At 40.4% G+C, this 13598-nt stretch overlaps 1 protein-coding gene and 1 non-coding gene across 9 annotated transcripts in view; one reads left to right on the forward strand and one right to left on the reverse strand.

Annotated features, from left to right (window-relative positions):
* The window catches only part of ADAM28 (ADAM metallopeptidase domain 28), a 74655-nt gene that overhangs the window by 23852 nt on the left and 37205 nt on the right, over nucleotides 1–13598 (reverse strand). For all 8 annotated transcript variants that reach the window (XR_009259050.1, XR_009259054.1, XR_009259052.1 and 5 more), the window contains 5 exons: nucleotides 11378–11508; nucleotides 9916–10093; nucleotides 7788–7877; nucleotides 5340–5535; nucleotides 427–529 (listed from right to left, as the gene is read on the reverse strand). Coding sequence is in view for 3 of the 8 variants with exons in the window: in XM_058720292.1 (XP_058576275.1) it covers nucleotides 427–529; nucleotides 5340–5535; nucleotides 7788–7877; nucleotides 9916–10093; nucleotides 11378–11508 (698 nt within the window). In the remaining 5 variants the exon portion in view is untranslated. The remainder of the gene's footprint in view (nucleotides 1–426; nucleotides 530–5339; nucleotides 5536–7787; nucleotides 7878–9915; nucleotides 10094–11377; nucleotides 11509–13598) is intronic.
* LOC131508237 (U6 spliceosomal RNA) lies at nucleotides 3584–3688 on the forward strand. Its single transcript, XR_009259941.1, has one exon. It is a non-coding gene; the product is annotated as a U6 spliceosomal RNA (small nuclear RNA).

Consider the following 13598-nt stretch of genomic DNA (forward strand, 5'->3'; position numbering starts at 1 on the left):
TTCAGATTCTGTGTCTCCCTCTCTCTGACCCTCCCCCACTCATGCTCTGTCTCTCTCTGTCTCAAAAAAATAAATAAACATTAAAAAAATTAAAAAAAAAAATCCACGTATCGATTTCCAGCCAGGCCCATTCACTGCTGCATGTTTCATCCAAACATTCACTCTATTTAACAACGACTGTACTCGATGTCATCTGAAACACCGGCCATGAGCGACTGGAAAAAAGAGATCATTTCTTATTTGTCTTTTTAACTCAGTCGGTAGCCTGAAACCCTAGCACATAATAGTCACCTAATGGATGCTTATCAAATGGGCGATGTCCAAATTCACTTTCTGTTTAACTGGAATGAATCAGAATGTGTGTCTGGAAGAGAGTGAGTCCCCTTGTCTGTGGAGAAGGAAGGTTCAAACAACAAGGCCACTTACTTTGTTTTGCAGGGAATGCGTGTGTCATCCACTTTGCGACAGTACCCATACCTCGACCCACCTTCATTCCTGCTGTAACACGATTTATCTGCAACGCTGGTCCCTGGAACCAGGCAGGATCAGCAGGGACATATTAGAAAAGAAAAGAGATAAGGCGTTCGATGCCACAGAGGGTTCATGAAACGTCAAATTAATGAAATACATAGCATGAGAAGCACTGTTAGGGCATAATCCCATTGACCATTGTCAGAAATACAGGCTGCGATAATTTGTTACTAAGAAAGCTGGTTAGAATTTAAAATAATGTTTTAAATATTTATTTTTTGAACAATGGATAGCTACACATTTGGAAATATGGCTGACATGCTGAAGATTAAGAAAACTCCATCTAAATGTAAAGACTTAATTGGAGAGCCACAATCATTACATTAACAACCCACAGGCAGACATTGGAATGCTCTCCTGGTAATACTTGCCAGGAGAAATACCATTTCTTACAACGTTTAGCCAAACTGCTTTGTGCACGCGCAACAGTAAGCATCACGTATTTCATTTCTCACGTAATCTTTCTTAGAGCCCCATCAGATGAGCAACCGAATACAGTGGTTCAGGGTTCAGGAGCTAAATCGCAGCTGTGTGACCTTGGCCAAGTGCCTTAACCTCTGGGTTTATCTGTAACTCAACTCACTGTCCATGCCCTTCCTGAACAATGTCCAAGATGATAAAATGAGTTTTATCACCGTATTTTCTTAGTTGTTTGGTCTCAGTAACATTTACAGGCTCCTTGTTATTAATAAAATATCTACACTGAGAAAAGTGAATAACTAGGCCTGGATAATAAGGAAAAGCAGATTCCTAATCCCAAGCTTCAGAGGTCTTGGTGCTAATGTTGTGGAAGGTATTATTCATACTCCCGGTACCACGCTGCTTCCCAATTAACAACACACTTGTCCTTTCCCCAATGACTACATATTCTGCAGTGTCATAGCTATAAAAATTGCATTGCATAAATATTATATAATTTATTTTCACTCATGCTTACTCTTGGAGCTTGAGATGTTTCCCAATTACCCATTATAATTTTTGTAAAACGTGCTGGCTGAAAATCCTTCGTAAACAAATATTCCTGAATACGATTCCCGGGGAAAGAAGTGCATTTTCTTTTTAGATTCTACATACATTTTTCCAATTCTTCCTGGAAAGACTGTGCTAACTCATGTTCTTACCAGACTATAAAACTGGGTGTTTTGTCACAGCTTCACTGAAACTGAGCATTAACTGTAGAAAAGCTTTGCCAATTTGACAAACGTGGAAGGAATCAACTTTTCGCTTCAATTTCTTACTATATTTCTTACTATTTCTTACTCATTAATGTGTCAGTACTTCTATTTCTCGCTAGTGAGTTAAGATGATTTTAATGTTCTTTAGATGTTTGTACTTCTTTATGACAAATTGCCTATTAATGCCTGGGCCACATTTCTAATATTTGGAACGGCAACTGACTTACAGAAATGGTTTGATATTGAATAGTGATCTCGAGACCTCCTTCTATATATGCGATAGACTTTTCAAACTTCGAAAATTAACTTGAAATAAATTTGTGAGCCCTTATGAACGGCAAAATTTGGAATTTCATTGAGGCAACTCTGCTTCTCTGGTCTTTTATAAGGGCTGCCTTTGAATGTCTGATTTAAAAGATCTCTCCTATTCTAATATCAGATAAATGTGTTCCACATTGATTCAATAATTTTGAACATTGACTAAAGTCAGGCAATGTGTTAGGACCCCCTGGGAACACAGTTGTGAACAAAATACATAGTGTCTAGGTGCTGGGAAATTTACAGATTCGCAGGTGAGGCAGATAGTGAAGGGTCGGGCAAAAGGACCATGTAAAAGCATTTACTGCAGGGTTTTGTCCCCGGATACTAAAGGGGAAGCTCAGAGCTTCACCTCTGTGCTCAAGTTTTTCTTTCCCCAGGTTTCTGCTATCTACTGACATCAGCCAAGGAAGCCATGTTTCTTTAACCCACAAAACCATCCTTGTTTCCAAACCTGTAACTTAGCATTAGTATCCGCCTGACCTGTGATCGGGAGGTTTGCTGAGGCCAGAAACCAGGGGTCAGCGCACTTCCTGAGGCACCTGGGGTATCCAGCGTTCTCCTCAAACTGTGTCTCAGCCCACCCTTGCCTGATCCAAAGGGTTTTATTCAGGAATTTTTTTCTAAGTTCTAGTCCATGTATTTCTCAGGTTTCTTTCTTTCTTTTTCTTTTTCTCTTTGACCGGGTGTGTTGTAAATCAGCGATCGATGTTGCTTTCCTTTCTCTTGTTTTATGTATATTTTCAGGGATTATGAAAAGTTCCTGGCATATGGCAGCCCTCGTCAAGTGTTTTTAGGAAGACGTATTTCCCCTGTTTAAAAAATTCCTTCAGCCACTTAGGTAAGAATCTGGAAGTGTTGCAGAGGAGGGTATGAAAATTAAATATACATGCACAATGGACATCCTATGCAGAAAGTCCGGAGAACTGATATTTTTAAAATTGCCTTTCTGATCAATCTGTTGAGCACAATGGAAGTTTCGGTTTATAGTTTTGGAGATTAAGTTATGCTTTTATTTTTAATTTATTTTTATGGTGTAATCAGAGAATATGTCTTCTAAAATTCCAGTATGACGGACAAAACGGACATTTAAGAGATTTGGCTTTCCCAGATTGCTCCTCTGCATTCCCACAGCCCTTCTTTTCTTTTCTTCCCCTTTCCTTGTACTCTGCCCATCTCCCGGCACACCGCTCCCCCCCCTCCACAGACTTCTAGGGGTGTACTCATCTGAGAAGGATCTTGATCAGGGTTTCCAGATAAAGCACAGGAGACCCAGTGAAATTTGTTTTTCTTTTAAGTTTTTCTTTAAATTCGAGCTAGTTAACATAGTTGCAATGTTAGTTTCGGGTGTGCAATATAGTGATTCAACGCTTTCATACGTCACCCAGTGCTCATCACAAGTGTCCTCCTTAATCTCTATCACCTCTATTACTCATGCCCCCCAACCCCCTCTGGGAACCATCAGTTTGCTCTCTTTAGCTACGAGTCTGTTTCTTGGTTCACCTCCCTCTTTTTTTTCCCTCTTTGTTTGTTCTGTTTCTTAAATTGCACATGTGAGTGTGCTTGCTGGAGCAGCACATATACTAATATTGGAACGATACAGAGATTCACATGGTCCCTGTGCAAAGAACACATGAATTCCACATGAGTGAAATCATATGGTATTTGTCGTTCTCTGACTTATTTCACTTAGCATTATACTCTCTAGCTCCATTCATGTCATTGCAAATGCCAAGACTGCATTCTTTTTGATGGCTGAGTAAAAGTCCATTGTGTGTATGGGGGGTTTATATATATATATATATACACACACACACACCATATATATACATATATACCATATATATACACCGTATATATATACACCATATATATACCACATCTTATATGTATATACCACATATATATGTGTATATATATATATATATATACCACATCTGTAAGTATATATGTATATACTTATATGCATATACATCACATATGTGTGTGTATATGTGTGTGTATACACATCTGTGTATGCACACACATATACACACACACACACACACACACCACATCTTATCCATTCATTACTTGAGAGACATTTGGACTGCTTCCATATCTTGGCTTTTGTAGATAATGCTGCTATACACATCAGGGTACACGATCCCCTTGAATTCGTCTTTTTGTATTCGTTGGGTAAACACCTAGTAGCGCAATTGCTGGATCATAGGGTAATTTGATTTTTAACTCTCTAAGGAACCTCCATACTGGTTTCCAGAGTGGCTATACCAGTCTGCATTCCCACCAATAAGGCAAGAGTGTTCCTGTCTCTCCGTAGCCTTTCCAGCACCTGTTGCTTCTTGTGTTGTTGATTTTAGCCATTCTGACACGTGTGAGGTGATATCTTATTATAAACTTTGATTTGTATTTCCCCGGTGATGAGTGATGTTGAGCATCTTTTCATGTCTCTGTTGTCATCTGGATGTCTTCTTTGGAAAAAAGTCTATTCATGTCTTCTACCCATGTTTTAATTGAATTATTCATTTTTTGGGTGTTGAGTTTTGTAAGTTCTTTATGTATTTGGGATACTAACCCATTACCAGATATGTCTTTTACAAATATCTTCTCCCATTCCAGTGGTTGCCTTTTAGTTTTGTTGACTGTTTCCTTCTCTGGGCAGAAACGTTTTATTTTGATGAAGTCCCAATAGTTTATTTTTGCTTTTGTTTCTCTTGCCTCCAGAGACATATCTAGAAAGAAGCTGCTACAGCCAATGCCAAAGAGGTTGCTTCCTTTGTTCTCCTCTAGGATTTTTATGGTTTCAAGTCTCACATTTAGATTTTTAATTCATTTTGAATTTACTTTTGTGTACGGTGTAAGAAAGTGGTCCAGTTTCATTCTTTTGCATGTTGCTGTCCGGTTCTCCCAACAACATTTGTTGAAGAGACTGTCTTTTTCCCACTGGATATTCTTTCCTGCTTTACTCATTAAATTTGAATTTCAGATAAACCAAGTTTTCTTAGTATAAGTCTACTTCAAATATTTCATGAGACATACTGATACTAAAAAACATTGTTAATCTGAAATTAAAATTTAACTGGGCCATCCTTATTTTTGTTTGCTGAATCTAGCAGTCCCCAAATTGACCATATGTCTTAAAAATGCACTTATCCCGGATTCTGAGCGGATGCACCATTTCCAAGAAAGAAGACTGGGACAGAAGACTACTTTGGCCATGATTAAACACTGTTGCCCGTTATAATACGATTTTTCCTTGCGTGTGCAGAGAGAGAGAGGCAGGAATTCCCGCAACATGGGGGTCTGCCCTCCTACCTGGTCCCCACAGCTCGGTGCACTGCTCCTGAAGAGTGGGGCACATCCCCATCAAACAGTAGCCCTTCCCATTTTGACAAGGGAAGCCGTTGATTCGGTATCTATCATCAGGGCAAATACCAGATTTGCCATCACACATTTCTGACAGGTCACACTCATCTTTTGCTGGCCTGCACACTGCACCAGGCTTTTTAAGCTGCAGGGAAATAAAAGTGAAGAGAAAGTTGTGTTGTTGTTGTTGTTGTTTTCTCCCCACCTGACTTACCCTGATATCTCAAATTGATGCGCATAATCTTTTCCTTTTGGCCTTTTTTTTTTGGGGCAAGGAGTTGCCTTTCGGTAAGATAGAATGATGCTTACATTTGCATTGTATAAACTAAAGACGTCTATCGTATCACTTCTATTGGCTTTGCCCAATGGCCGGAGTCCTTAAGTCATCAATATTTCCGAATTTATAATGCAAGCACTATAGAAATATCAATGAGAAAAATACAGAAGAAAGCCGAGCCTCATCTTAAATGCAAAGAAAGGATTTATCTTTTCCTTTACCGAATGCATCTTTGTCAAGATTTTCAAGATTTAAATGTGCAACTTCCGAGATGTATTGGTGAAGTGACCCTTCTGGAGAAAAGAAAATAAGTTTTTACGAGCACCAGATCAGCATGCTCTGAGACTTTCCCAGGCGTCATGTTTCCTAATCCTTAATTCCTTTCATTGTATGCTCAAATATTTCTTTTCAACTCACTTCTTCCTAAGAAATGATTTGTTGTGGAGAAGAAATAACCAGATTAACATTTGATGTGTTAACTGCATCACCATCTATTATTGCAAACCTTGGTCTTACTTCCTCAGAGAAATCTTAGTCAAACCAATTCTGCCATTTATGCAAATCTGAGGAGGGCCGTGTGGACACTGGAGGCATCTCTTTCCCTAGGTGAGGTGAGCAGGCATGCTCCCCTATCATCAGAAAACTTTCAAAATCTTTACAGTGATGATAGAATGGAATCCAAAATTTAATAAGAGCATACGACACCCTCCAAATTCAACCCCCACTGCTCCAGCCAGACTCGCTTTCTTACCAGCTGTCCCCTGAGCCACACTTATACTTCCTGTCCTATCTTTATTCTTTCCCTCAGTCTCCTCTTTTGGGGATTTTTTTTCTTTCTGTCTGCTATCTAAAATCTACACATTACTTTAAGACTAGCGACAGCCTCATTTTCCATGAGGCCCCCTCTGTCTTCTTCAGTGCACAACGCAGTTCTTCCTTTCTATGCAGGGTGGCAAGAACTTTAAATTTGGATTTGGAAGATACGGGTTTGAATCTTGGTTCTGCCAGGGGCTAGGTGCTGAAAATGGACTTCATCACTCTGAAAACCCAATTCCCTTTCTAATATCGCCTTTACAGAGCCATTATGGAAATTAAGTGAAAAGCTACACAAAGGGCATGTATCTTCATAACGTCCACCTGGGCATTTAATCATGCATGGTATTTTCATATGTTTCAGGTATGTATGTCATTACCCTAAAGAAACAGCATGTTCTTTGAAGTCAAAGACTACTTTTTTTTTTTTTTAATTTCCCACAATCTCTAACAAATAGCCCTTATTCAACGCTTGTTGAAAGCTACTTATGTTCTCAAGTTTTCTTCCTTTTGGTCTCTTTTCTTTCTTTCCTCTCCCTCTGATATTAAAAGAAACCAATCTCTCCCAAATACTACCCACAATCTGGTACGTTATAACTCTACACATTCCTTCTAAGGACAGTTTTTGAGCATTTAAAATGCATGAAACTCTGTGCTAGGCGAGGATGAATCAGCCCCCTGCCCTTTGGAGTCAGTCTAACTAAGGAAAGAGACACATAAACAAATAATCATAATAGAGAATCCTATGCAACAATGGAATATAAAATTCTAAACTTGAACCTGAAAGGAAAGTCAATGAGCCCCACAGAGAAAAGGACACAGAATCCTTTATATCTGTTTTCCAAGACTTTCACCCTGAAGTGACTTCTAAGTTTCAAGATAAGGGAGACTCCACAAGATTTAAAATAAAAGCTTTGCCACCAAAAGAAATATGCAACCAATTATGAGGTTTGGTGCAAGAAGGCCCTTCATCAGAAGCAGTGGCAGGTAGGAGTCCCCAGCTTTGGCTTTGGAACGGATAGTATTTGGAGTTTGCCAATTCAGTGGCCCTATTGTCTTACACATTCTCTATTCTGAACCTCTATTCCCTCAAAAGCAAAATGAGATGATAATATCTAACGCAAAAGGTCGTTGGAGAATCGAATAGCCTGTATTTGTAAAGCACTCACATATAAATGGTAAGCAGCGTTACTTTATAGACAGAAAACTAGCGCTCTGCTATTTTATTCAACATAATCTCGGAGATTTTTAATATAGAAAAATACACAGTATTTAATTATTAAAAGAGACTAAAGTAATAATCTTACCTGGCACTTTTCACAGCATTCTCCTGATGCACATTGAAAACTTGCTTTGATTTTACAAGTTTTAGCATCACAGCAAATGTTGGTACATTCCTAAGAAATACCAGAAATAAATACAAATGCTGGTTTGGGCCTCAAATTTTGCTCTCATTTCATATTTAAAAAAAATTTTAAATGTTTATTTATTTCTGAGACAGAGAGACACAGAGCATGAGTAGGGGAAGGGCAGAAAGAGAGGGAGACACAGAATCCGAAGCAAGCTCCAGGCTCTGAGCTGTCAGCACAGAGCCCGACACAGGGCTCGAATTCACCAACCGCCAGATCATGACCTGAGCCGAACTCGGCCGCCCAACCGACTGAGCCACCCAGGCGTCCCTGCAAGTGATCTATTTTTAGTAAAATATGAATGAAAACAAAAGGAAAAGGAACAGTCTTTTAAAATAAAATTTATCGGGACGCCTGGGTGGTTCAGTTGGTTAAGCGTCCAACTTTGGCTCAGGTCACGATCTCACAGTTTGTGGGTTCGAGCCCCGCATCGGGCTCTGTGCTGATGGCTCGGAGCCTGGAGCCTGCTTTGGATTCTATGTCTCCCTCTCTCTCTGCCCCTCCCCTGCTCGTGCTCTGTCTCTCTCTGTCTCAAAAATAAATAAAACATTTAAAAAACTAATAAAATAAAATTTATCGAAATAATTAAAAACATAATTAGTTGAACTCATGAACCTACCCAGCAGTAAATTTAATCTCCAGGGCAGACACTAAAAAGCTAAAAGTGTAGTTCTTTATCCAAGTTTGACACTTAACCAGCTCTGTGTTAAACAATAGACTTTGTCTTGCTCTCCCCACCTTGCTTCTAGGAAATCAGGTACCTGCATGAGGTTTTGGGGAAATTCCTACCTCAGAAAGTTCCTCTTATAGCTGCTTAGTATCCCTAAGATATATTTAGAGTTACAACTTGTTAGGGTTAAAACTCTCGCCCTTCTTTCTTTTTTTTTTTTTTTAATGCGTATTTATTTTTGAGACAGAGACAGAGCATGAATGGGGGAGGGTCAGAGAGAGAGGGAGACACAGAATCTGAAACAGGCTCCAGGCTCTGAGCTGTCAGCACAGAGCCCGACGCGGGGCTCGAACCCATGAACTGCGAGATCGTGACCTGAGCCAAAGTCGGACGCTTAGCCCTTGAGCCACCCAGGCGCCCCTACCCTTATTTCAAATATACACATCATCTTGGAAAGATTCTTCTTTCTCACAGAATGAATAAATTTATGGTCATATTTTGAAGTTACTGAAAAGCTGACCCCTCGAGGGCTTGACGTGTTACTCATGTTAAGTTTTCACAAATGGGGGCAACGGTCCCATTCAGAACCCTGGCTGTCGTATCAATAGGTTGGGATCAAGCCAGGACTCCTAACGATAAAAACTCTTCAGTCCCAAAGGGAAGAACTCAATCCCAGGGCAGGGTGGTTCTGGGATTGCTGACACAAACACCTGGGTCCACGTCTCAGCTCCTCCCTTCACCAGCTCTGTGACTTTGGCCAAACTATTTGCACTCTGATCACTATCACAGTGCTGTGCCTCAAGTAACCGCTCAAGAGGTCATAGGCACATAGGAGCCATTAAGTATGTCTGCCAGATGGGAGGGAAGAGAGTACAAAACTCAATTGTTGAATGTTCTTAAAAAAAAAAAGAAAAGAAAAAGAAATGGGGAGGAACCCCAAGATGGAAAGTAGGAAGTCTTTTAAGCAATGCATCATTCATTTTTAGAAAAGCCGGCCCAAACGTATGCAAAATTATAGAAACACACAATTTCAGAGTGAGCCTGCGTAATACAGGTTTATGGTTTATCTTCTTAACAATTGAAAAACACATTCGATCATTTTAGAAAGTACTTGGTTGGGGGCGCCCGGGTGGCTCAGCCAGATAAGTGTCTGACTCTTGACTTTGGCTCAGGTCTCACGAACTGTGAGATTGAGCCCCATTTCGGGCTCCTCACTGACAGGGCAGACAGAGCCTGCTTGGGATTCTCTCTATCCCTCTCTCTCTCCCCCTCCCCTGCTCACGCTCTTTCTCTCAAAATAAATAAATAAATAAACAAACATTATTTTAAAAAACCACAGAGAGTACTTGGTGGTACCTCGGGAGTCCCACAATCACAGTCTTCTCCCATTTCTACCAACTGGTTCCCACAGATTGGGGTGGATATGATATCTGTAGGCAATGGAACATTGAGGACGCAATTTGATAATTTATCTTCAAAGAACTTATCATAGCTGACACGGCTGCAGGAACTGAAGTCTGTAGGAATATAGAAGCTGTGAAGGCAAGGAAGAAGAGAATGAACCACAGACATGCTGAGCATGAAGGGAGCAATGTCACACATTGGGGATGATATACCCCAAACCTGCCCCAAAAGATGAAATCCAATCCAGTGCCCAATGGCTAAAGCGTGAGCTCATTTCGGTGCCTAAATTAGCCCTTCCGGATGGACACGAACACTTCCAACTTTTTTTTTTTTTTTAATGTTTATTTTTGAGATTGAGAGAGACAGAGCACGAGCGGGGGAGAGGCAGAGAGAGGGGGAGACACAGAATCGGAAGCAGGCTCCAGGCTCCGAGCTGTCAGCACAGAGCCTGATGCGGGGCTCGAACCCACAAACCGCGAGATTTTGACTTGAGCCTAAATCAAGAGTTGCACACTTAACCAACTAAGCCACACGCGCACCCCAGATGAATTACTTTTGATAGAATTTCTTCTTTTCACAAATAAAGATGAGGTTTAAAAATGCAGTAGTATCTGAGAGAGATAACATAAGATATGTAGCTGGCATGCTGCCATAATACAATTTTGTGGAACCCTAGGTTGAGTGAGCTGGGAAAGGGAAATACAAGAGAGGAAATATATATATGAAAGGGACTGTGGGATTTTTAAGGATAAAATTCCACGGTAAGTTTACTTAGGCAAGGCAGCAGTGTATAATCTCTTTATCCTTCTGGGAGAACGTTCTTCTTTTTGTTTTTAATTTTTTTTTAATCTTTATTTATTTTTGGGAGAGAGACAGAGTGTGCACAGGGGAGGAGCAGAGAGAGAGGAAGACACAGAATCTGAAGCAGGCTCCAGGCTCTGAGCTGTCAGCACAGAGCCCGATGCGGGGCTCAAACTCACAAACCGTCAGATCATGACCTGAGCTGAAGTTGGATGCTCAACCGATGAGCCACCCAGGCTCCTTGAGAACGTTCTTCTTTAATTAGATTTTTCTCCCAGAACTTTCTCCCTACCACTACCCAATCTGAATTTATTGAAAATGTGATAAATACCAATTATTTTCCGAAACCAGATCTGGTGTAGATAATCTGAAGTTAAAAATGTCAAGTCACCCCAACAGCAAAGACACAATATGTTTAAATGATGTCTTTAGTTAATGAAAAAAAATGCACATAGATGAGGGGGAAGGCGGTTTGGTGTAGATATTCATTCATGATTATGCTATTTGATATTTAAAAGCTTGAATGTGTTGCCAAAGATGACATAAAAGAACAGCACAGTCCAGAGTGAACCAAAAACAGGGATATGAACGCATCTTTCCAAGAAAGCCTCACCTTAGTGCTCTGTCCATCACACATATTGTAGAAGGGCACTTGCAAACATAGGAGTCATGAAACATTCCAAAGTTATGGCCCATTTCATGGGCCATCGTTCCTGCTACTCTAAGCACGTTTTCACTGTGGTCCTAAGGGCAAGAGCAGGGAAAACAGACCTCTGGTTTTTAAAATAAATTATCACTCAGGGTATAATTAAATAGTTCCACTAAGTGGGCTAGATCGAATGGTTTCAGCTTCAGATTTTTCACTAATCACCATCTCTCTTTCCCTCCCCACCTTTTCCTCTCCCCTCCTGCCTCTGTCTGTCTCTATTTCTGTTTGTCTGTTTCTCTCTCTCTCTCTCTCTCTCTCTCACACACACACACACACACACAACTTTGGTACTGAATGCCCATTACAGGGCACACTGCTTTCTCTTTATTCTTGTAAATGGGGAATATTTTTAATGAGAAACATTTTTGTGGTTTCCTGCCATGACAGACAGTGGCAAAAGGTCTTCAAAAATGATAAGGAATCAGAATTGCTTAAAACTGATCTACCTCCTTCCCCTTGGCTTGTTTTTCAATGCCTTCTAATTGACTGAAGGTCTTGGATTAAGTGTTTAGCTAATAGGGATCCAAAAGTGTTTGTTAACCTAGGACTTTAGTACCGTTGGTATCTCTCTCAGTTCTGTTACTGCCAAGCTAGACCTCAGTCAGTTCTAGACTTGCCCCATTCCATGAAGTCCAGCCCGTAGCCAACTTCATTACCAGATGATTTCTGATTAGAAGTGTTGGACTGGGGGGCTCCAGGTTTTTCAAGAGCAGTAACACAACACTAGAGAATCACTGAAGGTTGTTAATTTCCCACAGGGGAGACAGGAATCTGCCAATGACACCCACACACAGACGCCTGATTTCCTTATCTACTTCATGTCAAAGAACCAAATAAAGAGATCCAGAAGGCGCGGTACAAGGCTGGCAAACGAGGAACACCTGTGTAAGATGGGAAGTTCATATTTACAATTCACGATATTGTATCGTCCTGTCAAGAAGAACCAGTAAAGCTTGCTATTTTAGTAACATGGAGTTACTCAAACGGGGACAAAAACAAACCAAAAAAAAACTGGAAAAAATGTAAATGTGTTTAGACTTTCCAGATTGCCTTATTTGAGGTCCTTTTAAATGCATGGTGTCTTCCTTTAATTCATTATTCGCATAACTGAAATGTTTCTTTCCTTTGGAATGACCTCTATTCTCTCTTCCCCCTATCCACCCTTTGAAGTTTATTTTCAAGCAACTTTTCCTGACCACATGAATCTTCATCAGTAATTCTCTCCTCTGGATTCCTACTGCAGTTTTCAATTCTATCATCATATATTTTAAGTATTGCTTTAAGTAGTGCGATTCCGCTTCCGACTTTATGGTAAACTCTTTCAGGTTAGAAAGTACATATTTTATTTCCTCTGTTCATCTTACAAAGCTTGTCACAAACCCAGACTTACAGGATATATTATACACACACACACACAGACACACACAGACACATACACACACACACACACACACACACACACATATATATAATAATATATAATATATATATATTCCACTTCCACCTAGGATGTACAAAGCTGAAAAAAGCATTATTCTTGTACTAACAACAAGCACTAGCCAGATAATGATAATTTTCCTTGACTCTGTCAGTCAGTTGTGGTTGCAGAACATCCACAGAACCTGAAAAGTAAAAATAGCCCCTCCCAAGGAAAGACGGAACTGGCTTGTCTCTAGCAAAGTGTAGAGGAGGAGATGCCAGGGATCCTACAAGTGGGGAAGTTAATTCACTTAACTTCTTAAGTGAATTGTTAAAGGCCTGGGACAGGCCAGTGCCGGAGTATAGAATCCGTGGGACCTCAGAAACAAGGGTGCTTTGCATACACTTAGAGACTCTTCTCGAAGGACCTCCTCTAGGAGCTCAGGGCACACTTTGGGAGCCAGGTAGTAGAACAGAAAGAACTTGTCTTGGTGGAGTAGTCCAGAAGGAGTAAAGTAGCAACTGCTGCAAGAAAAGAGCCTGAAGCCATATCCAGACCCTTCTCCTTTAAGGAATAGAAACCTAAAGCCACTGGGGAAAGAAATAGTAATCTCTGACAACCTAGGGTAGAACGGAAGACCCAACATGGTTAAGGGATGGCTTTAAACACACACACACACACACACACACACACACACACACACAT

Source organism: Neofelis nebulosa, chromosome 3 (genome assembly GCF_028018385.1).
Source record: "Neofelis nebulosa isolate mNeoNeb1 chromosome 3, mNeoNeb1.pri, whole genome shotgun sequence".
Taxonomy (NCBI): Eukaryota; Metazoa; Chordata; class Mammalia; order Carnivora; family Felidae; genus Neofelis; species Neofelis nebulosa.